Source organism: Actinia tenebrosa, unplaced genomic scaffold, assembly GCF_029948245.1.
Source record: "Actinia tenebrosa isolate PJP-AT-01 unplaced genomic scaffold, QUT_ActTen_1.0 PGA_scaffold8__29_contigs__length_14323225, whole genome shotgun sequence".
NCBI lineage: Eukaryota > Metazoa > Cnidaria > Anthozoa > Actiniaria > Actiniidae > Actinia > Actinia tenebrosa.
This window is the reverse complement of record NW_028292585.1, coordinates 12681563-12704174: the sequence shown is the minus strand read 5'-3', so window position 1 is coordinate 12704174 and position 22612 is coordinate 12681563. Positions and strand designations below refer to the sequence as shown.

General features: G+C 36.5%; 3 protein-coding genes across 7 annotated transcripts in view; 2 read left to right on the top strand and 1 right to left on the bottom strand.

Moving 5' to 3' along the window:
* Positions 1 to 750: 750 nt before the first annotated feature.
* Positions 751 to 7461, top strand: LOC148905216 (phosphatidylinositol phosphatase PTPRQ-like). Of its 3 annotated transcripts, XM_089040912.1 has the most exons (7): positions 751 to 999; positions 1208 to 1268; positions 4949 to 5032; positions 5555 to 5857; positions 6166 to 6480; positions 6947 to 7234; positions 7313 to 7461. In XM_089040912.1, the coding sequence occupies exons 3-7, from the start codon at positions 4954 to 4956 to the stop codon at positions 7459 to 7461; spliced, it is 1134 nt and encodes a 377-aa protein (XP_088897038.1). In that variant the 5' UTR covers positions 751 to 999; positions 1208 to 1268; positions 4949 to 4953. The 3 variants fall into 3 exon arrangements, with proteins under 3 accessions (XP_088897038.1, XP_088897040.1, XP_088897041.1); XM_089040914.1 differs by lacking the exon at positions 1208 to 1268; XM_089040915.1 differs by lacking the exon at positions 1208 to 1268 and having other exon boundaries at positions 4932 to 5032.
* Positions 7459 to 22612, top strand: part of LOC116299340 (proto-oncogene tyrosine-protein kinase receptor Ret) — a 20874-nt gene continuing 5720 nt past the window's right edge. The window contains exons 1-13 of the mRNA XM_031707980.2: positions 7459 to 7599; positions 8033 to 8145; positions 8240 to 8295; positions 8388 to 8548; positions 8710 to 8997; positions 9085 to 9221; positions 9396 to 9615; positions 10045 to 10155; positions 10506 to 10720; positions 10809 to 10931; positions 11019 to 11089; positions 11537 to 11577; positions 12011 to 12107. Coding sequence (XP_031563840.2) covers positions 8110 to 8145; positions 8240 to 8295; positions 8388 to 8548; positions 8710 to 8997; positions 9085 to 9221; positions 9396 to 9615; positions 10045 to 10155; positions 10506 to 10720; positions 10809 to 10931; positions 11019 to 11089; positions 11537 to 11577; positions 12011 to 12107 — 1556 coding nt within the window. The 5' untranslated portion in view covers positions 7459 to 7599; positions 8033 to 8109. The remainder of the gene's footprint in view (positions 7600 to 8032; positions 8146 to 8239; positions 8296 to 8387; positions 8549 to 8709; positions 8998 to 9084; positions 9222 to 9395; positions 9616 to 10044; positions 10156 to 10505; positions 10721 to 10808; positions 10932 to 11018; positions 11090 to 11536; positions 11578 to 12010; positions 12108 to 22612) is intronic.
* Positions 15832 to 22371, bottom strand: LOC148905215 (uncharacterized). 3 transcript variants are annotated; one of them, XM_089040896.1, is made up of 15 exons: positions 22091 to 22371; positions 21014 to 21301; positions 20559 to 20846; positions 20032 to 20144; positions 19886 to 19941; positions 19632 to 19792; positions 18858 to 19145; positions 18634 to 18770; positions 18262 to 18481; positions 18046 to 18156; positions 17697 to 17941; positions 17489 to 17611; positions 17080 to 17150; positions 16174 to 16270; positions 15832 to 15930 (listed from the first exon to the last, which is right to left on the bottom strand). In XM_089040896.1, the coding sequence occupies exons 2-14, from the start codon at positions 21234 to 21236 to the stop codon at positions 16237 to 16239; spliced, it is 2070 nt and encodes a 689-aa protein (XP_088897022.1). In that variant the 5' UTR covers positions 21237 to 21301; positions 22091 to 22371; the 3' UTR covers positions 15832 to 15930; positions 16174 to 16236. The 3 variants fall into 3 exon arrangements, with proteins under 3 accessions (XP_088897022.1, XP_088897023.1, XP_088897024.1); XM_089040897.1 differs by lacking the exons at positions 15832 to 15930; positions 16174 to 16270 and adding an exon at positions 16344 to 16392; XM_089040898.1 differs by lacking the exons at positions 15832 to 15930; positions 16174 to 16270 and having other exon boundaries at positions 16414 to 17150.

The window sequence follows — 22612 nt, the reverse complement described above, 5'->3', positions numbered from 1 at the left end:
GATCCCGCTGATCTCGTTTTGACAGTCCATCAAAAAACTGCCAATCATCAACAGCAACAACAACAATAAACAAACAAACATGGCGGCCACAGTATGAGAAAATAACTCTGAATCTTTGCTTTCCTAGCTATGTTATGGACTAGCAATACATTTAAAATTCTACCTATACTTGTTTCAATTCTTTTATGAAATTATCGTGAAATGATAGCTCTTTCTCCGCCGAAAAAACAGCTGAAACTAGGATCTCCTGATCAACTACAACAATCCTTTGCGCGCCTTTACTGAGATGACTTGCCTAATGGAACGTAACGCTGATTTCCATGCTTGCGCAATGTGTTGATCGTATTTGATAGAGTAGAGTGGCAAATTCAGCACCCAACCCTCCCTAGAATTTTTTTTTTTTATAATGAAAGAACCCAACACCCTCTCCCCGCCCTCACTAAAAATTTGAAATCTAAAAGCTCGATATTTTTTTAAAGTGAAGTCGATCTTGCTCGATATGATCTCGTACCCCTCAAGCTCTCCCCCATAACTGAAAGTCAAATGGTCCGTCCCTCATAAAAAAAACCCTTCCAGACACGCCGAGGAATAAAGTATTTTTTACAAGCGGCATATGTTTACACTGAACAAAAAAGTCATTGAATTTCAGTCTCGGGTCACTTCCTGGTAACATGTTCTAATCATGTGATCCTGACTCGACCAATATAAAGCCAAACAGAGCCAGAAAAAAACATCTCTAAACGTGGCAGTTGAAGTGGCTTGATAGATTATTCAGCGGGCCTAAAAATTACATTTTAGAATCTAATGCATTTGAAAGTATCTGATTTACAGACTACTTTTGGGTGAAGGAGCTGTACTGTAGTTTTCCTCATTAATTATTTATGATTTGATAATCATCTCCAAGCTTCTTTTTTGGAATTACCGATAGAGGATTCAGCTGGCCGACAGGTATTCTTCCCGGTTGTCGTGGCGGCTTTTGTGGTCACAGGAACCAAAACGGTAAGACTTTATTACATTGCATGCAATGACTACTAATATCAATATGATAAAGATGCAATAACCAACACATATACACTCACGAGAGCCGAAATTGGTGAAAGTAATCTCCTATATTATCTAACTAAGTGTCTATGTTTGCAAGAAGATCGCGTCCGTGCAGCAGTTGTCGAGGTTTTTAACATGGCTTCTCATTCTTCCCGTCCTCCAGACGTATTCAGGGAGTTATCGTCCACTTCGACTATCAGAAAAACCTGCTAGTTTAGACCCAGGTGCGTTATGTGGGATCATTTGCCTTTTCGTAAATGTGGAATTTTTGTTGATACTTTCAAATGACTTACACAGTCTTAAGACTACTTTTTTCACGTTGTATTTGTCATATACATTAAAATTGAATGAGCTAGTCTTATGTGCAATGATAAGCCAAAAACAATCACTGTTGAGTGTAGACTTAGTTGGTAAATAAATTGGTCTTTCCAAACCTTTAGCGCGGAATACAGCTATGAAAGCTTGTCTTGAACGGAATTCACGTTAGGATGGCAAAACATACCAATGTATTACTTAAACAGATTGCTTTTTAGCTTTTACATATCAAACTTATCCTGGATTAAATATATGACAGGTCATAATATGAACTACTTTGGCAGGCCATTCAAAAATAACTTTTTAGTTAACTGCGATTTTCATAAACATGCGGAAATTTGGTTTTTCGCTGCTGTCAATGACCAAAACTAATCAGTCGATATCTTCATATCTTTGACTGGCGGCAGCGATTTTTTTTTTGACTTTCTTTGTACTAATTTGCTCGATCTAAAGGCTCAATTTAGCTGGTAAGATGGGTAATCGACCTTATATTTTGCTTCCAATTTGTACTTTGTTCAGTTCTTTGTTATCTTATTGAGTTTTGAAGCGAATCCTCACTAATAAATCGATGTTTTAGAACTTCACAGTTAGTGTGATAGACGGCTTTGATCGCTTATCACTTAATTTTACTCATTGTGACTTTCTGACCTTTCGTCTATGTGAGAATAAATTCCTGCAAAAGTCGAGTTTGTCACGCGTATCCAGGAGCATTAATAGTATAATCCAACGCGCTCTATTTATATCAGTATGTATTAAAGGTAAATTCGAATATAATTGGAAAATACGACTCAGAGAGCACGACTTTACTGTGCGGACACTCGAACCGTGGACCGGCTTCGATGTTTTTTTGACACTACCCAATCAGCGCTCTCCGTAGAAACAAAGGGATCAAGCGTTTTTTAGGCGCCATCCAATCACAACAAACGGCGGAAAAGCTTTAGATATTTTATTTTTGACTCACTCGTAGCATAGCCTGTAGATAACGAACTCCTAAATTGTGCACGTGTCTCAGATTTTTGATATCTCCTTTTAAGATCAAACGCAGTCACACGTTAAACAGGATGTCTGAGTTTTCGGCGATTGTATTGTCTGTATTTGAAAGATAGGACAACATCTTTATGTGAACCCAATAACTTTTGTGTTCCAAGTCAGACAATTATAAATGGACTGCTTTTATTTACCTGAGTTTCAATAAATAAATAAATAAATAAATAAATAAATAAATAAATAAATAATAATAAATAAATAAATAAATAAATAAATAAATAAATAATAAAAATAATAATAAATAAATAAAATAAATAATATAAATAATAATAAATAAATAACTAAAAAATACAATAACATCAATCATAATAATTAAATAAATAATATAATATAACTCCCATACATCACTAACTCTCACTCCCTCCTCCTCCCTACATTACTTCCCTCCCTCCCTCCCTCCTTAACTCCCTCCCTCCCTTCCTCCCTCCTCCCTAATCCTCCTATTCCTCCTCCCTCCTCCCTCCTCCCTCCCTCCCTTACCCTCCCTCCCTCCACTCCTTCCTCTCCTCCCTCCCTCCTCCTCCTCCCTCCTCCTTCCCTCCTCCTCCCTCACTCCCCCTTCCCTCCCTCCCTCCTCCCTAATCCTCACTCCTCCTATCCCTCCTCCCTGCCTCTGTATCTAAATATCACACATAATGTCGTGCTCGACATAAGGAAAGCCGAAATGAAAGGACGTTAAACAAAGAAGGCGCTGCTTAAAATCCCCATACTGCTTAGTTTCCCTACTATCACTTTACTATGTATCGTCAACAACTGTTTTTGTTTTGATTAAATACTAGGGGAATTCATATCTGAGTCACTAGAACAGTTAGTCAGAAATGTTACTTCAGAATTGTGTTGTAATAATAGACATTAGGGACCATTGGACAAATGTAGAGAAGATGAATGTGTCCAATCAAGTATTGCTGATCATAATCTGGCTAATAATGTATGCAATGCAAGGCTTTTCTCCTCATCGGGTATATGGTGCCTTTAATGACATTTCTATATCATAAATACTAAAATAATCACCGACAACGAAAATAACATGAGGCTCGTTGTTTCGTTCTTTCCAATAAAACAAATAGTGAAACAGTGAGCTTGCACGGAACATTATCTAATTAAGTTTAAAACTCAGTGAAACTCGGTGGACGGCAATCTGAACATCGTCTACGATAAGATTGTAAAGCGATTTCGGTTCACTTACTTCAAATAAAGATAGATTTGACTTATTGAAACTCTATTTTAGACGTTTTAAAAGTTTTTTACTTTACTTCAATCTACATCTTCCCTGGTTCTTGATTGACAAAATACCTACTAATCCGAGTAGAGTCATTTCAGGTAGTGTTTGAACTGTATGTCGGTGAGCACATGACTATCTATCGATCTGATCAAAAACCTCTTACTGAGTGAGCGAGTGACATATTATGCACTTCAGACCCCTCATACTACAATGTTTCGTTCAGTGATGATTTGTCCGAAAAGGAAAAAAAAAAGTGTTGCATTATGCATGGCATGTCACACTACTCATCAGTCTGGCAGACATTGTCACGGCAAGGCAATATCAAATTGCCCATTACATTCCCTTCTCGGTTGTTCTTGTTTTTTACACTTAGTGTAATCTGGAGCATGGACCCCATGGAACTTACGACTTTTAATGACATTTTTTGTGGTAACGCATGTTGCAGGTTTTAGAACAATCTTCAGAACCCACAACGTTGCATTGTCATCAAGTTGTGTTGCCTCGCACGCCGTGTAACACAAGGCCAACTTTTGATGCAAAAATGGTGCGCTGAAGATCGTCTCGTGTATCTCTTTTCCTTAAAACAAAAGATTTTTCTTGTGACTTCATAGTGATACAGGGCAATTATGTCTTATTGTTTAATTTGTCGTTTGACTCTCCCTGCCGAGTTCTACTATCAGCATTATGCTCTTTTACTCCGACGAAGGACTAGTGTCCGAAACGTCAGTAAGTTTTTTCATCTTTTCACGGTGTATAATTTACCTTTTCATCATTACTGTTTCATTAGAAACACCGACGCAGCTCACACTAGTTTTTAGCTAGTTATAACTTCTCAGCATTAAGCAAGAGATATCTGAGGTGGACACGCTTCTGGAAATTTACTACTGAGTATCGATCGAAATCGAAAAGCTTGATTTGAAGATGCAGCAGTGATAAAGAATGGCACTGTCAAAATTGATTTCGAAAGAAAATAAGTGGTCCATCAAGTATATTTTTCTATACCTGTCATCGAAAGCAAATGTCCAAAATGTCAAAATGTATAAAGATAAGTTTGATACATTTATATTAATTTCGAAATATTGTGAGTTCTAGTTTTCATTTCGAGTTTAATCTAGTGAATATATTGGTCATTGGTCATTAGTCAAGTCTTCACTTGTGGTATTCATAATTATGTTGTGTGGAAGAGTTTTATGAATGTTTGTGAATATTTTTGTTTATATATAATTTATCTTTATCTTTTTTCAATTTTTTGTAATGTCTAAAAAAAATTGTTCTTTCTGGTGACGTATTTTACCGTATCCAGAATATTTGTTATTGCAGACACTATGAATGCAGAGAGACTACTTGGGCAAATTGCCATAGTTTGGGCTTTCATGTCCGTTGTAATCAGAAGTGAACAAGAAGGTAAGCTGTAATACTAATGAATGAATATGAATTACACTAATACATTATTACTTATTAAGAAACATGTGTATTGGCCACTTTAGAAACGAGCAAGAGACTGGGACGAGTTTTGAGGTTTAATCTTTTTAGAAAAAAAAGCTTTTATAATTTGAATGCTTGTAACTGTTTTCTTTTAAAACGCTTTCATAGGTGTACTAATATTGAGTTTCTTTATCAGACGACCAAACTCTTTTGCTAATTAGATTAAAATTCAAAACTCGCCCCAGTCTTTTGGTCGTTTCTCCGAAGTGGCAATTATAGATACTTTTATGCCCAAAAAGTAAAAATATTTAAATAATCAAAATTTTATTTGCTTGAAAACCTAATAATTTAATGTTACTTGCCCCAAAGCGCACAAGTGATAGTATATATATATAAACTTTATGTATCTATAAACATTTTCTTTTGTCATGAGAAAATGACTCGTGTTCTTAAATGAGAACCTCCAAGCTCAAGTGTTTATACATTGATTTGAAAACACAGATTTTGCTTCGCCTCCTCGAAACATAACAGCATCTGCAACAAGTAAAGGCGCTGAATCCCGTATTACCTTGAAATGGTCCGAACCAAAACGCATTAATGGAACGATAACTGGGTACACGATAATGTACGGCAGGACCAATGAACTATACGGAAACAAAAGTCTTTATGTTACCTCCTCAGCAAGAAGTGTTACCATTGATAAGATCCGACCATACCAATATTACAGCGTTTACTTAAGATCGACGACTGATCTCGGCGAAGGAAAGTGGAGCTCTGCCATTGACATTATGACTCCAGCTGGGCGTACGTACTACGTATTGATTACTTATTAAAGTTTAATAATGCTAAAAAACTTTTGTTTGGCGCCAGTGGCGCGGCGAGAGTACCAGAAATGAAGTGGCGAGCACACGCATTTTGGCAAAAAATTTTCGCCAAATCCACAGGTATTTCAAGAAAATAGGAAAATGAAAAATTTACGATTTTTAGTGAAATAATGAAGGGGGGCGGGGGGCGGGGATTTGTGAAAGGCGCTTTGATACGTATTCTGGTCTGTAGCTTAGTATGTTTATAATAAAATTATATACATATTTTTGCATTCTATATAATTTCAGATCCTGTTGGTCCATGTAAGACCACTAGGGTATTTTCACCAAGTTCAACAAGCATCTATATTGAATGGCAACCCTTAGATCCTGAACTGCGTAACGGGATTCTATTAGGCTATGAAGTCTTCTACGTAGATGCCACCTCTAGCCTTCAAAGTTACCAAAAAGAGACCGTCTCTGTAGACACAACAAACTTTACGATTACAGGGCTCAAACCGTACTCTCTGTACATTGTTGGCACTATAGGATTTACAAAATTAGGGTTTTTTTTCACGCCAAAAGACGTTATGGAGGCACCAAGAGTACGAACACTAGAAGGGGGTCAGTATTTATAGTAAAGACGCCTAGCAGTGTATTCCTAAAGCACTTCAATTTTGGAGGGCAAACAATCATATTTTAAATCTTCAAAATACATCAATCACATTTTATATCTTCATAATACATAGAGTTATACTTCCAAATTGAGCTGCTCTGCTAAATGCTGCAGGGTCAACAGTCATAAATATAAGAACAAAAGTATGAAAACCATAAGTCATTTTTGAATAGTAATCAAGCTAATTAGACCAGTGACAACTCCAATTTGTAAGATTAAGCAGGACAATACTATTTACACAAAGCATCAGATAGGGAGCTTCATAAGATCAACGTAACATGTATATGTAATGGAGGGGGAAGGGGGTGGACAACAGCCATGTTGTTACTTTAAATTGGTGCAGCACTCCTTATCTCAAACTAAACAACAACAAAAAGTTAACATTCTCATAACTTTGTATTTATTGATGCTTAGCACCAAGTAGTCCACCACCAAACCTGACAGCAGCATTTGTTTGTAATCGATACGAGTTAAGAGCGATGTGGGATCCTCTTTATGCCGAGAACATCAATGGTAAACTGTTAGGATACAGGGTATTGCTTTACCAGGGAAAACTGCTCTACATGAACTTCACAACGACAACGACAAGTAATACAATTACACTAGACGAGTGTAAGAACTACACCGTTAAGGTTGCTGCTTACACTTTACCTGGAGATGGACCATTTTCTGCTGATAACGTGACTAGCATATGTCCATGTGGTAGGTGTTAGCTTTATAAACCTGTTTTTTAATACGCACAATCTCGCCGTTTGAATAACTTTGCACTATTAATTCAAGGTGCTCCTGAACCATTCTACAAAAGTCGCTCCATCGTTACAAAAGAAGGCAATGCGACAAGGTTACTATGTGAATACCAAGGACGACCTGAGCCCACGATATACTGGTTGCGTCATGGACAGCGACTTACGATGAAAATAAAAGTGTAGAGAGATTTACGACACAGTTAGCGAATGGTACATGGTACATATCCTATACTGAAAACCAAGATAGCGGTTTATACACGTGTGTATTGAACAACACTTATGGTGTAGCAACAACTGATGTGTCACTTACAGTATCTAAAGGTGAGTACTGAAATATTGAATACTGCCGTAGTCATATCATGGTAGAGTGCAAAATAATTCAGTTAACAAATTGCTCCTAGATATAATTTCCATGGACTGTCTTCTTATAGATCAAAGATGCATAACGCCTTAACATGCGTCTAAAGCTCAATCACGAGGGCAGCCGCGATAACAATAACAAAACCAAAAAAACATATATCAAAAAAAAGAAAAAGTTGAAAAGTAAAGCAAGCGATTCGTCATTCTATGTGTTCATTCCTCTCATTAATAATGCTCTTTACGCTCAGTAGAATAAAATTGAAACCCCCATCTGTGAAGCCGAGCGCGCCAGCTTCTCTTGCGTGGCGCGGCTATTTTGGAACCCTCTTTTCAAAATGCTGAATCCTCCAAAGCCTCCAGTTGTTACTAATGCGTATTGTTTTGATATTCTCAGATGTCGCTGTAATCAAGCTCCAGATAAAAGTTTCTAATAAAGAATATCAAGAAGAACTGGAAGACATAACATCCAAGATGTCCAGAGAGTTCATTCTCAAGATTGAAAGAGCTGTGAGCATATCATATATATCGAATAATAAACATAGAACCGGCATAATCTATACTGTATTCGTTAAGTATTTTATCATTTTCCTGTGCAATATAGATCTTTAAAGTATTCAAGAAAGAAAAAGATGTGTTTGTCAGGGTAACCAAGTTCAGGTAAATTAGTTCAGTGTTGTTATGGAAAACGCCAGTGTTTCTCAGACCAACCCCGAGTGCTTTTGTTTAAAAAATATTATTTGTCTTCAAAGAAATGGTAGTGTGATAGCCGACTTGAAAATTTCCATGGCAATTGATGATCCAGGTTGGAAATCGTCTGCCCTACAGTCCATAAAAGAAACCCTCATTCGTTCGCTATCGGCAGGCAAGATGACTGTTGATGATATCTCTATTGATAACATAATTTTCAAAGGTATTAAAGACAATTACGACACACATTCATCTGATTAGGCGTATCAAGTCCTGTATCGATCTCTCATACGTCTAGTACCATCCTAAACATCTCTCTCGTATGCTGGTTTTGCCCATGGCAATAAATATCAATTCATAACTTTTGTATTTTACTTTTATTAGAGTCACCGCCTCCTCCCCAAAACGCCAAAGCAAACGTAATAAACCCAACAGATATTCACCTGACATGGGATTACCCACAAGACTACGAAGCATACGCCATCACTGGGTACAGAATATTACACAAGAAAACTGGTAGGAAGGAATGGATTATGGGTAAGATGCTATCAGCCAATCAGAACATTGGGAAAATTGAAGATCTTCACTCTAGCACAAAATATGAAATTATGGTTGCTGCTTACAATGAATGTGGACAAAAAGAAAGTAATATAATAACAGCTGAGACAACAGGTGATACAATTAAATGATATAAAGTATATAGAGTCTAAAGTTATAAAACTGATGCTTTAACCATCGATCTTATTATACCCCTTGCAGCTGACATGACAGCAGTCATAGCCCTTGGTGTCATCATTCCAATTATTCTAATTCTGATTCTGATTGGTTTGTGGTTTTGGTGGAGGAAACAGGGACTTCAAAAACGAAAAATCGAAGAGCAGCTTGCCATGGAGCAGGTTTGATTTCACTGTATATTATCACTCATTAAATGTATTGTTAAGGTTACATATTATTTTGATCCATTAGCGCCATGTACCCCGACATACATATCTTCAAGTATTTTCATTGGTTTCGCATTCTTTTAAAAGACGAATCAATACTTTATGTAAAATTTCACTCTTTTTATACAGAGAAAGAGAGAAGAGTTAGAAAAGCAGAATGCAGCATTGATAAGTTTAGATGCCTTACTTGGAGTTGGTGGTGAAGACATCGAGAAACACTGGAAGGAAATTGCTAGAGAATGTATAGAGTTCATAGGAGAACTTGGCTCTGGAGCTTTTGGAGAAGTCAAGAAAGGAAAGCTCATTGATGGAGAAGAAATCACGATGTGTGCAGTGAAAATGCTCAAGGGTAGGTTGAATTTCGTGCCGGTGGTCGCGGTTCAAGCCCACGCCGAGCCAACACTCAGGGCCTTAAAATAACTCAGGAGAACGTGCTTTCTTAGTAATTACATCTGCAAATGATTAGAGTTCAAGTGGCTCGGTGTAAACAATTTACTTAATTATTTCGCCTCTCTACATCATTATACTAACCAATATAGGAGAGACGTAAAAGAACATCTGAGGACGTGAATTAACCCTGACAGTGACCACCCTCAGTTCCTACACCTCATACTACCCACCTCTCATGATGGTAAGCGCCATGGATTATATCAAGGCAGAAAGGGCCTTGTATCAACTAAAATCATTATCATTATTCTAACTTTCGAGAAATAGTTAGAGAGGAGGGCTTGACATTGCAATTATATTCAACATGTCGTCGCATTGGTTTTTAATTCAGCACAAGCCACAGAAGTAGAACTGAGAGACTTGGTTAACGAGCTCAACATTATGGCCAACGTTGGCGAACATCCACACGTTGTAAGCTTGCTTGGAGCTTGTACGGTTAATGGTACGTTCAATAAACCTTTCGGCTTCAGGACGCATTTATGTAATACGATTAAGCAATCATTGGATATACGGCTATTTCAAAAGGTTGAATACTGAATACGGCATACTGAATAGTGCATTCCAAGACCAAAGTGCTTTGTGGGCCATAGTCATATTGTCTAAAGAAGGACTATCAATAAAAATCATTTATTCTGTTTTTAGTGTATTCCATCTGATTAAACAATGTACTTACTACATGTAGAGAGTTAATTGCTGTATATTTACTTTTTACTTCAAATTAACGAGACCCACAATGCAAAACATACAAACATACAGCACTTTGCAAATGTCATTCTTGTTTTTATATTATAGGTCCTTTGTGGCTGGTTGTCAAGTTCGCTGAGAATGGCTCTCTTATCGAGTATCTTCACTCTCATCGTCCAGAAAAGATCCACCGTTACGAGAATATTGCTAAGAATACAGACAGCACAGGAAACAAGACACAAGAAAACGGACTATCTCTCTTTGAGAAAGTTAAGCTAGCTTATGGCATTGCAAAAGGAATGAACCATTTAGTTACAATGAAGGTACGATAAAAAGAGGGAATTAAGATTTATTGAAATTAAAACAGTAACAACTCATGTCTAATTAATGTAGTTTTTTTGTATAATACAGTGTGTGCATAGAGATCTGGCAGCGCGCAATGTCTTACTGGGTAAGAACAACATACCAATGGTGTCTGACTTTGGGTTGTCACGTGATGTCTACGAAAGCGGTCAATATGAAAAGACAACAGGGGTGAGAATAGTATCAAATACTAGTGTAACTAGTTTCTGCTCATTCTACCTTATAATTGGAATGAATGTCGTTAAATTATACTTTAAGGGTAAACTACCTGTCAAATGGATGGCAATCGAATCTTTGGAAGACTATGTGTATACAGTACAAAGTGACATGTAAGTATGTCATATAGAATCCCTAGAAGACTATGTGTATACAGTACAAAGTGACATGTAAGTATGTCATATAGAATCCCTAGAAGACTATGTGTATACAGTACAAAGTGACATGTAAGTATGTCATATAGAATCCTTAGAAGACTATGTGTATACAGTACAAAGTGACATGTAAGTATGTCATATAGAATCGGTCCCTAGAAGACTATGTGTATACAGTACAATGCGACATGTAAGTATGTCATATAGAATCTTTAGAAGACTATGTGTATACAGTACAAACCGTCATGTAAGTATGCCATATAGAATCCATAGAAGACCATGTTTATACAGTACAAAGTGATTATGACGTGTAGGCATGTCATAAAGAAGACTTATTTTGTTAATATTATGATTTGGACGGTCAACTTACTTTATTTGTTCTTTTATCATCTTATCCCTCTTCAGTTGGTCATATGGTGTTGTCTTGTGGGAAGTTGAGACTTTGGGTAAGTAACTGCTGCTATCAAAATATGAATACACGTAAACCTGAAATTTGTGATCCCAAGCACTTCCGGGTCAAATCTTTGTTATCTGGGTCCGAAAGGGTATTCGCGGGAGCCGAGAAACGGATAAAATATAGCGCGGGATTCGGGAAACTAGACATCGGGGATATTGGCATAGGCCGTGACTCGGGGATTGCCGAATGCGGGATTTTGCTTTCTAATTTTCGGGGAAAACCTGATAAAACATTAATATATAGAATAAATATTCAAACGCCTTTGAATATGTTGCATTTGTTCGTCGCTTATAATAGTTGCGGGACACGGGATTTCGGGAAACAATAGCGCGTGATTCGGGATTCGGACCTCCCCTTCCAGACCCTGTATCATAAATATCCATATAATATTAAGTGTATTTAACCTGATGCATATAATACAGGTCACATTCCCTACCCGGGTTTGAATGGGCATGAAGTGTTGAACAAGCTTAAAAATGGATATCGACTGGAGAAACCAGATGACTGCACCGAAGAAGTGTAAGTCAGATGAACAATATTAAATAGTAATAAACCATTTCAAGAGAAAATTTAGGCTTGTAGTGAATATCATAGTCACCGCGTTTGCTTCAATTTTTAGCCTGGATTTATCTTAGGGAAAAAATCATGCTAAATTGCTTCAAATTATTTCAGACAAGGTCGCATATGCCTCTCAGTCAAAAAAAATTAAAAAAAAAAAAAAAAAAAAAAAAATGAACATGAAGGTTTCTAAATAGAAATAGTATTATATAGTGCTCATGATCAGGGATTCCTTCACTCTCTTGGCCATTTGTATGATCTTAAAAAAAATCTTGTATAATCTTAATAAAATTTATGATATCAATATTGCACACAAATAATAGATACGAGATCATGCTAGAGTGTTGGCAAGAGAATCCTGACAAACGTCCAAGATTCAGCGAGTTAGTGACAAAAGTCTCGACGATGTTGGAGGAATGTCCTGTAAGTACTACAATTTAACAAGGAGTTTGGTATTTCATTGCGACATGCATTAGAAAACATGTCCTTAAAAATCGATTACGTACTGAAGCGCCTCAATTCAGCTTGTTGCAATAAATATAATAGTTTTTTTAAGACATCGAGACATTCGTTCTGTCTTCTTTATTCTCAATTTTGAAATCTTAAATCTTTTTTTAAATCTTAAATCTTTTTTTTTTCCTAGTTCTTCCATTCCTGTTTCTACACTTCTTTTTTCCTTTTATGCATTTTCCTAAAAGTAAAAAACTTCAATTTTTATATTTTTCATTCTTTCTTTTTATGTGTTTGTTTTGTTTTCTTAAGGAGTACAATGAAATCCTGTCACAGGAGAAAATCGAACCCTCTGAGGGCGAAATTAAAATCGACAATTTATTTTGGAGGGAAGAGAAAAAAGAAAGCAAAAATAACTACTATGAAGACCCCGAGCTGGTGATTAATTTTAACGAGGAGAGCAACAAGTTGTTGGACAGCTATTAAAAACCTGCCTGTAGTTTTTCTTGAAAAGCTTTTAATGTATGAGTGTTTATTACAGCTAGATGGGTCATGGTTCAATCAGAGAATGAAACAAAGCGAACACTTTGTATACTTGCAGCTATTTCAAAAACGTTTGGTGAAGCTTTTGTTGCATGCGCATTTTGCATCTTGTATGTTCCCGTGCATATTAAGCTTGAAATGTGTTATATATCTGTAAATAATTTCAGCACAGAAGAAATTATGCCGGACAAACGCGCACACAAGTTTCGGAAAATTTCGTATCATTTTGACCTTCTGCTTATTGAATTCACATCGTGCAGTTTGGTTTTGGCATGAAACATGCAACAAAATCTTTACAAACCTATTTCGTTGTCGTTGATAGAAAGTCATATTGTTTGTACAAGGACAAAAAAAAAATCTCTATAAAACAACAGAGCGGTATCTCAGAAAAAAACAAAAAAGTTGGAGTGACTGGTGTTTCTTCAAGTATTATTATTTTCGTTGATCGTCGTTAATAGACGTCCATTAGTATCGGTGCTTCGAAGCGTGCCCATTTTTGAATGATCTATCGCATACTTAACTATCTATCTACTTTGTAGACATTAGGTTATATTAATTTCTTATCATATTTCGATAATCACTTACATATGAATAGAAAATTGCGCGCGCTTCGTTCTTCGATGCGAGTCGCTTTCAACTCAAAATACGAAATAAATATAAATTTTAGAATTAAACCATTGTTCTCTACTTTCTTTCAAAGAATCATTTGTGCTACGACACTAAGATAATTAGTCACCGCAGCTTCGGTGATTATCAGTGAATATTTAACTCACCGCTGGAACACTTGTGGCTCGGTAAATATTCATCGATAATCAATAAAATTACAAAATATTTAACAAATACAGTTTTGCATGATTCCTACAGCATTATTGGAGTTGTAATGGAGCCTTCTCTAAATTGTCCTGAATACGACGCTATGTATATCAACATGGAAATACAAAAGAAATGCCCCCAATTCCATCGAGAAAAAGTATGATATCTTTTGTATTTTCATGTTAGCCTCGCTTTTGCTTTTGCGACTGCTGATGATAGCTTTATTCCACCTGTATTATTATTAAGATAAAACCCCTGGATATATCCTTGTATACGAAGAGGTTTTCTTTTCTTTCTATTTTTTTCCTTAACTCTCCTACTTTTAATGGCTTCTCCGTGTTTTTTATTGCTGTGTTCTTCACGTTTTAAAGATTTGCTGTAGCTCGCAAAATATTGGTCCAAACATCACATGCAAAGGGTACATTACAAAGAAGTTGTCAATGATGGTTTTTATTTTTAAAAAAGCAACTACAAAATATTATATACAGCTTAGTTTTGTAGATTATAGAAGACAAAAATAGTCTATGACATTCTGTATATGTTTCGAGTAAGAATCAAAGTAGCAAAGAGTGAGTTGGTGAGATATGCCTCCCATATATTGTTATTCAATAAAAAAGATATGGGTTTTTGAAATTTGAAAATCCGCCATTTTGTTACAAAAATAGCACAAAATAACGGGAATTTGGAATTTTAAAAATTATTGTTTCAGCTATATCTCTTCAGCTATATCTATTAACTATGTGCCCAACCGTGATTGATGATAAGGCAGATTCATGGTCATTTGATGCATTTTTTTGGGTTGTTTTCCAACTCGCTTTTATAAACTACCAGCTAAAAACAAATTAACGACGAATAGCAAACAATGGAAAAAGTCTTCATTTACCAATTGCAACGAAATCGTACTTATGTCCAGCTTGGAGACGAGAGAGGAACATTTTCAATCCTCTAGAGATGATGCTGAACATATATAGCTTTCAGTGAGTAGAATCCAGCCAGTAAAGTCGTTGGGTTATTAAATAATGAGTCCTTTCTCGCTCACTGACATATCGGCTGATAATGTCCTTGTGTGAGAAATTGTCCTCAAAATTTTACATATGCTCTAGATCGATGCTTCACTTTTCGGCCAATTGTTTTTTTTTCCCTCCAGACTATTCCTGACCGTCGGACATCATCAGCGGTTATCCCAACGGCAAGAAGAGGTTTATTTACCAAATATAGTCCGATTTCGAAGTAGCTTCATTTTGTTCATTCAGGATTCTTATACAACATATATATGCATATAAGTTTTCAAGTGGAAATGTGAGAGTCATATTATGAGATGGATTCTTCATTTATCATCCCATAAGCCGGATTCGCAAGTGACATAATGCTCTTTTGTGGCTCAAACTCGTCACTCTTGTTTTTGTGGTTTTTGGTCACATTTGCTGGTGGTCCTGGATGTTCAACGTATCTTTGACTTTCCTCATTCTCGATGATATTTAATACTATCTCACTAGGTTTATCGATTATGCTTTTGACCTCCTTTTCTTCTTCTTCTTCTTGGGCAAGGAATGATTCATCAATGACCACTTGGTCGTAAGAAGCGTTGTTGAATTCTTCAGTTGTCAGAGCTCGTGCATCTTCGTGTGTCTTTGCTAGGAATGATTCATCAATGACCACTTGGTCGTAAGAAGTGTTGTTGAATTCTTCAGTTGTCAGAGCTCGTTCATCTTCGTGTGTCTTTGCTAGGAATGATTCATCAATAACCACTTCGTCGTAGGAGGCATCGTGCAATTCTTCGGGTGACACGACATCTTCGTGTCCCTTTAAGAAAGACGGAATTGAACATTACATTTCTTTCAGTGCACATAAACTTACAGGATCGTGATATATACTTACAGGGACGTCCTTAAGCAAAAGTAAGATCCTCTTTGTTAAGTCAGTGAATTTGGGGCGTTTGCTTGGATCTTTTTGCCAGCAGTCCATCATAATTTGGTACCTAAAATAAAGTAAATTCTTGTTTTAGGCGAATTGTTTAAGTACGATTGCAACCATTAAAAAACACACACAATGTATGAAAATTAACTACAAAGACAAGATCAAGCTCAACAGAAATACTTAACAAATACGGACGTAGTGGCCAAAATACTACCATAAACCATTAAAATTTGCAAGTGAGCTCTCCTTTCTTTTATATTTCGATTCAGGGTCTGAGAACAACGGAACACACTAATACACTTACACTTCATTCGAACATTCTTCAGGCTTCTCAAGTCTATATCCATGTTGCAGATTGCTCAGCAATTCAAGCCCACTTATAGCTGGATAAGGAATGCGACCTTGGAAATTGAACAAAGTTGAACTTCAACGTATTGACTAATGTACTAGTCTACCATAAACAAAATGATTTTAAAACTCACCAAAAGTTTATATTTCCCACAAAACAACGCCAAAAGACCAACTGAAAACACGACAGAGACAGATCCAAAGAAAGAAAGAAAGAAAAAAAAAAAAAAAGATGAATAACTATGGTTCTATCAGCATCTTTGAATCTGCCAAAAACCTATAGACAGAAGACACCTCTTCCAAATTTCAGTTGATATCCGCCATCTTGGTAAGCCCTAACATGCCTTTCAAGATGGCCAACACAACTAAAGTTTGAACAATTTATATAGATTTCGAAACTTGAGTTTGGATACTAACTAGAACAAAGAAAAATAGCACTATATAAATCAATTCAGTTCACTTTGTGTTCTAATCATAGCTAAAGCCAGAAAGAATGATTGGACATGCAAATAAAGGTCGTTAATCTTTTGAATATGTAATCACTTTGTTCAAAAATCAAACAATAAAATCCAACTTTTATTGACTTGTTTCTATTTTATTGGAAGTTATGATTATTGTCATGTTGAATTTTTTTGGCTTGTCATGTGACCATGCAGCCTCTAAACACTAAGTTTACAAGGCATCCTATAGAGCGTTTTCACGTGACCTCACAGCTGCCATGGTGGTGTACCAAAACGATACATTTTCTATCCTCGTTGAATTGAACTTTTTTGCAAAACTTGTGCAGAAAGTTTCTATCATTTGGCACACCAATATGGCTTGGTTGGTAACTGAGTGAAAACTCTTTGTATACCATACTTACACGTCACTTTGCACTGTATACACATAGTCTTCTAGGGATTCGATTGCCATCCATTTGACAGGTAGTTTACCCTAAAAGTAAAGGATTAATAATATCAATTTTATGGTCTTTAATGATGGAACTAGTGGCGGATCCAGGGGGATCGGGGGGATGGGGTGGGGTCTGGACCCCTGTCATACCTGAGATTCAGTTGATTATGTTATCCTAAAATTTAGTTTGCCACAGGTTTGAAGTAAATTTCGTATTTTTACAGAAATCTATTTTTAATATAATTATAGGGAGTATAGAAGTGAGTGGTGTCCAACAGGTTTTACTAAGTATAAGTTTGGAACCCTCTTCTCATCTCAAAAATTCCTTAATCCTCTTTTGTGAGCACTATTTTTACACTACTATTCAGTTTTATTCTTACCCCTGTTGTCTTTTCATATTGACCGCTTTCGTAAACATCACGTGATAACCCAAAGTCAGACACCATTGGTATGTTGTCCTTACCCAGTAAGACATTGCGCGCTGCCAAATCTCTGTGAATACACTACAAGACGAAAATATATCAAGCAATTGCCAATATCTAAAAAATACTTAAGAGGTACAGATTGTTTGGCGATTATTAAACGTACCTTCTTCTTCCCTAAATGGGTCATTCCCTTGGCAATACCATATGCAAACATCAGTTTCTCAAGAAGAGATATACCGGTTGTGCTGGTAGTGTTCATGGTGGTATTTTCATAGCTATGATTCTGTTTTTCATTTTCACTTGTGCTGACAACGTTTTCGTAGCTGTGTTCTTTTTTTGGGCGATGACACTGAAGATACTCGATCAGGGAGCCGTTCTCAGCAAACTTGGCAACCAGCCACAGTGGACCTGACGGCAAAATAAATAAAACATTATGTTAGCTAGGATGGTAGACATTATTACGTTATGGCGCTTAAGGACGGCAACTAGTTTTGTATTGTGGCAAATCTCACCACCAATTGTACAAGCTCCAATCAAACTGACTATATTTGGATGTTCACCAACGTTTGCCATAATATTCAGTTCGTTGACCAAGTCTCTCAGTTCTACTTCTGTGGCTTGAGCTGCAAACCAATAACGACATCAATATTAATGCTGTAGTACGCATCCCTAACTACTTAAATATCACCTGCAAGCTTTAACTAAACACGACATTAAAATGAACCTACCCTTGAGCATTTTCACTGCACATATTGTGGATTCTTCTCCATCAATGAGCTTTCCTTTCTTGACTTCTCCGAAAGCTCCAGAGCCAAGTTCTCCTATGAACTCTATACATTCTCTAGCAATTTCCTTCCAGTGTTTCTCGATGTCTTCACCACCGACTCCAAGTAAGGCATCTAAACTTATCAATGCTGCATTCTGCTTTTCTAATTTTTCTTTTTCTCTCTGTATGAAAAGAGTGACATGTTTCACAAAGTTTTAAATCTCTAAGACTAAATTGCCAGAAAGGTTTAAAAGGTATACTTTAGGAAAATTTCTATCACTGATCAAAAAGAATGCGAACACTTCTCAACTGCTGAAGATAAAGTGAATCAAACCTGCTCCATGGCCAGCTGCTCTTCAATTCTTTTTCTTTGGCGTCGCTGTTTCCTCCACCAAAACCACAAACCAATCAGACTCAGAATTAGAATAATTGGAATGATGACACCAAGGGCTATGGCTGCTGTCATGTCAGCTGCAAGGGGTATAACGAGATCGATGGTTAAAGCATCAGTTTTATAACTTTAGACTCTATATACTTTATATCATTTAATTGTATCACCTGTTGTCTCAGCTGTTATTATATTACTTTCTTTTTGTCCATATTCATTGTAAGCAGCAACCATAATTTTATATTCTGTGCTGGACTGAAGATCTTCTATTCTTCCCTTGTTCTGATTGGCTGGTAGCATCTTACCCATAATCCATTCCTTCCTACCAGTTTTCTTGTGTAATATTCTGTACCCAGTGATGGCGTATGCTTTGTAGTCTTGTGGGTAATCCCATGTCAGGTGAATATCTGTTGGGTTTATTACGTTTGCTTTGGGATTTTGTGGAGGAGACGGTGATTCTATAGTATAAAACAGTAAAATTATAAGACCATACTTGGTCTTGCACTAACTCAGCCTAAGCAATACTACAAGAAAGCTGCTTACATTGCCGGTACCAAACATGACATAACATAGAGATTACGAGGCTGGTAGCAGAAGTGAAATCTGCAAAATTGGGAGGTTTACTTTCTCATAGTGGGTAAAAAAGACCTTCAGTTTTAATTGATACCCTGCAACAAATCTCTGCACTGTCACTGAAACCTGAAATGAGTGGGGCACGGCGTAACTCACGTCACAAATAGAATTGAAAGTTAGCACTGTAATAGGAATATTTAAATGAGGATGATAAAAAAGCGGAGTACTCGGAGAAGATAATTTATCGATCAAAAAATAGAAGAGTTTTTTATTGGCGCGTGACCCCAAAGGTTTAAGGCGAGCGATACTGCCGGTACACCGCCATTTATCATCCATCTCCATGTACGTATCTTTTACAATGCTACAAGTACCTTTGAAAATGATGTTATCGAATGTGATATCTTCTGTCGTGATCTCGCCTGCAGAGAATGAACGAATGAGGGTTTCTTTGATTGACTTTAACGAGGACGATTTCATGCTTGGGTCATCCATTGCTACGGAAACCTTCAACTCTGCTATCACACTGCCATTCCTTTATAAGGATAAATAATACTTTTTTAAGAACAAAGGCTCCCAGGGTGGGTCTTCGAAAAACTAAAGTTTTAACTAACAAAAGCTAATTTACCTGAACTTGAGGACCGTGACGAACACATCTTTTCGTGGTTTGAATGCTTTTAAGATCTACATTACACAGAGAAAAACGATAAATACTTAATTATGAGTACAGTATAGAATGTGGTTCTATGTTTTATTAAAACGTAATATGCTCACAGCTCTTTCTATCGTGAGAATGAACTCTCTGGACATCTTGGATGTTATGTCTTCCAGTTCTTCTTGATATCGTTTATTAGAAACTGTTATCTGGATGTTGATTACAACAACATCTGAGAAAATCAAAACATTACGTATTAGTAACTACTGAAGGCTTTGGAGGATCCAGCATTCTGAAAAGAGGGTTACAAAATTGCCGCGCTATGCAAAAAAAGCTGGCGCGCTCGGCTTCACAAATGGGGGTTCCAATTTTATTCTACGCGTAAAGAGCATTATTAATAAGAGAATAAACGCATAGAATGACAAATCGCTTGCTTTACTTTTCAACTTTTTCTTTTTTATATATGTTTTTTGGTTTTGTTATTTTTATGGCCGCTGCGCTGAGGTTTGAACATGTTAAGACGTTATGCATCTTTGATCTATAAAAAGACAGTCTATGGAAATCATATCTAGGAGCAATTTGTTAACTGAATTATTTTGCGTTGTATCGTGATATACCACCATATTCAATATTATATAGTACTCACCTTTAGATACTGTAAGTGAGACATCAGTTGTTGCTACACCATAAGTGTTGTTCAATACACACGTGTATAAACCTCTATCTTGTTTTTCAGTATAGGATATGTACCATGTACCATTCGCTAACTGTGTCGTAAATCTCTCTACACTTTTATTTTCATCGTAAAGTCGCTGTCCATGACGCAACCAATATATCATGGGCTCGGGTCGTCCATGGTATTCACATAGTAACCTTGTCGCATTGCCTTCTTTTGTGACGATGGAGCGACTTTTGTAGAATGGTTCAGGAGCACCTACCATAAACACGAAACTAATTTATAAGTGGAAATCAGTTGCCTTCGACACTACCATTTCAGTTATAATTGTCCAGGACGAAAGCTTCGTTTAATTTTCTATTTCAGTACTTGTACAGACTTAAAAAGGTTTAAATATATTTCAAGTTTATAAAGCTAACACATACCACAGGGACATGTGCTAGTCACGTAAACAGCAGTAAATGGTCCATCTCCAGGTGAAGTGTAAGCAGCAACCTTAACGGTGTAGTTCTTACACTCGTCCAGTGTTATTGTGTTACTTGTGGTTGTTGTTGTGAAGTTCTTGTAAAGCAGTTTTCCCTGGTAAAGCAACACCCTGTATCCTAACAGTTTACCATTGATGTTCTCAGCATCAAGAGGACCCCACATCGCTTTTAACTCGTATCGTTCACAAACAAATAATGCTGTCAGTTTCGGTGGAGGACTACTTGGTTCTGGAATAACGAGGAATAGAATAATGTTCTTCTTCTTTTTTATACCCTTTTTACACTGAGGTCAGTTTGTGGCATATGTCAGATATGAGATTAAAAACGAATGCCGGTGCTCCAATTAAATATTTTCTCCTTTAATGACTTGCGCCGGGCAAATGGCAAATGAGTTCATGTTTAGGGATGCTGGCAATTAGACCCTCAGACCGAACCGTAGACCACGAGGGCGAGAGATCTAATAGTTTTTGTATAAACCTACTTATTGCTTATGAGCAAATTTGATTTTCTGTGTATTGGAGATGAATAAACGAAAAAAAAAAAAAAATTTCGATTGACTAAATATTCTTGGAGATATAAACGCCCTACCACGCCCCATCAGCACAGAAAATCAAAATTGATCATAATCCTATAAAGGTAATAGGCACTTTAAGCAATGCATCATATAATAGTTTGAATTTATTTGACATGATTCATTTTTGCGTCTTCTGTTTTTCAGAACTGGCATTTTTCGCTATTTATGGAAGTCTATCACTAATAGACCATTCCATTAGTAATAATAATAATAATAATAATAATAATAATAATGATAATCTAAATAAAATCTATACTCTAGTAGCTCAGCCAATCAGAGCGCGGGAGCTAGGATAGACCATTAGAAGGGTTGGCTAATTTAAGATATACAGTGAAGGCCCATCACTCCCAGCCTTCTGATAACTAGGGAATAGGTTTGAACAAAAATGTTTATTAAGTTACAGATAGACTTCACTGTACATGAAAAATTACACCAAAACTTACTGTCTTCCAGTGTTCGCCATGATGACGCTTTTTTTAATCATGGTTGGCGTAATCATGAATCCCTTGGCAGTAACACCTATCACTCCACAGTAGTAGGATGAATATGGCTTGAGATTTATAATAGTATAACTTCTGGTATGTAGAGAGACCCATTCCTTTTCGTAATTTGCGACAGTTTCCTTCACATTTAAGTACATGACGTAATAACCCAACAGAACACCGTTGTGTGTCTCGGGAGGTAGTGGTTTCCATTCCATGTAAATGCTGGTGGGAGTTGGAGAGGTAAGTTTTTGTAACTTCACATATATCGCTTGGTACTGCAAGGCAATCACCCAGAAGAAAATGATTGATGTAACGTACTGTATGATTACTTATACTTTGTATGGTTATGTATTAGTTACTTCTCGTTCTCCTTCAATTTTTAAGTTTTATAATATCTCTAGTTTCTCTTCAAATTTATTTTCATTTTCAGCTCATTTGGTAGTGATCATAATATGGTAAGTTCATTGATAATATACTAAT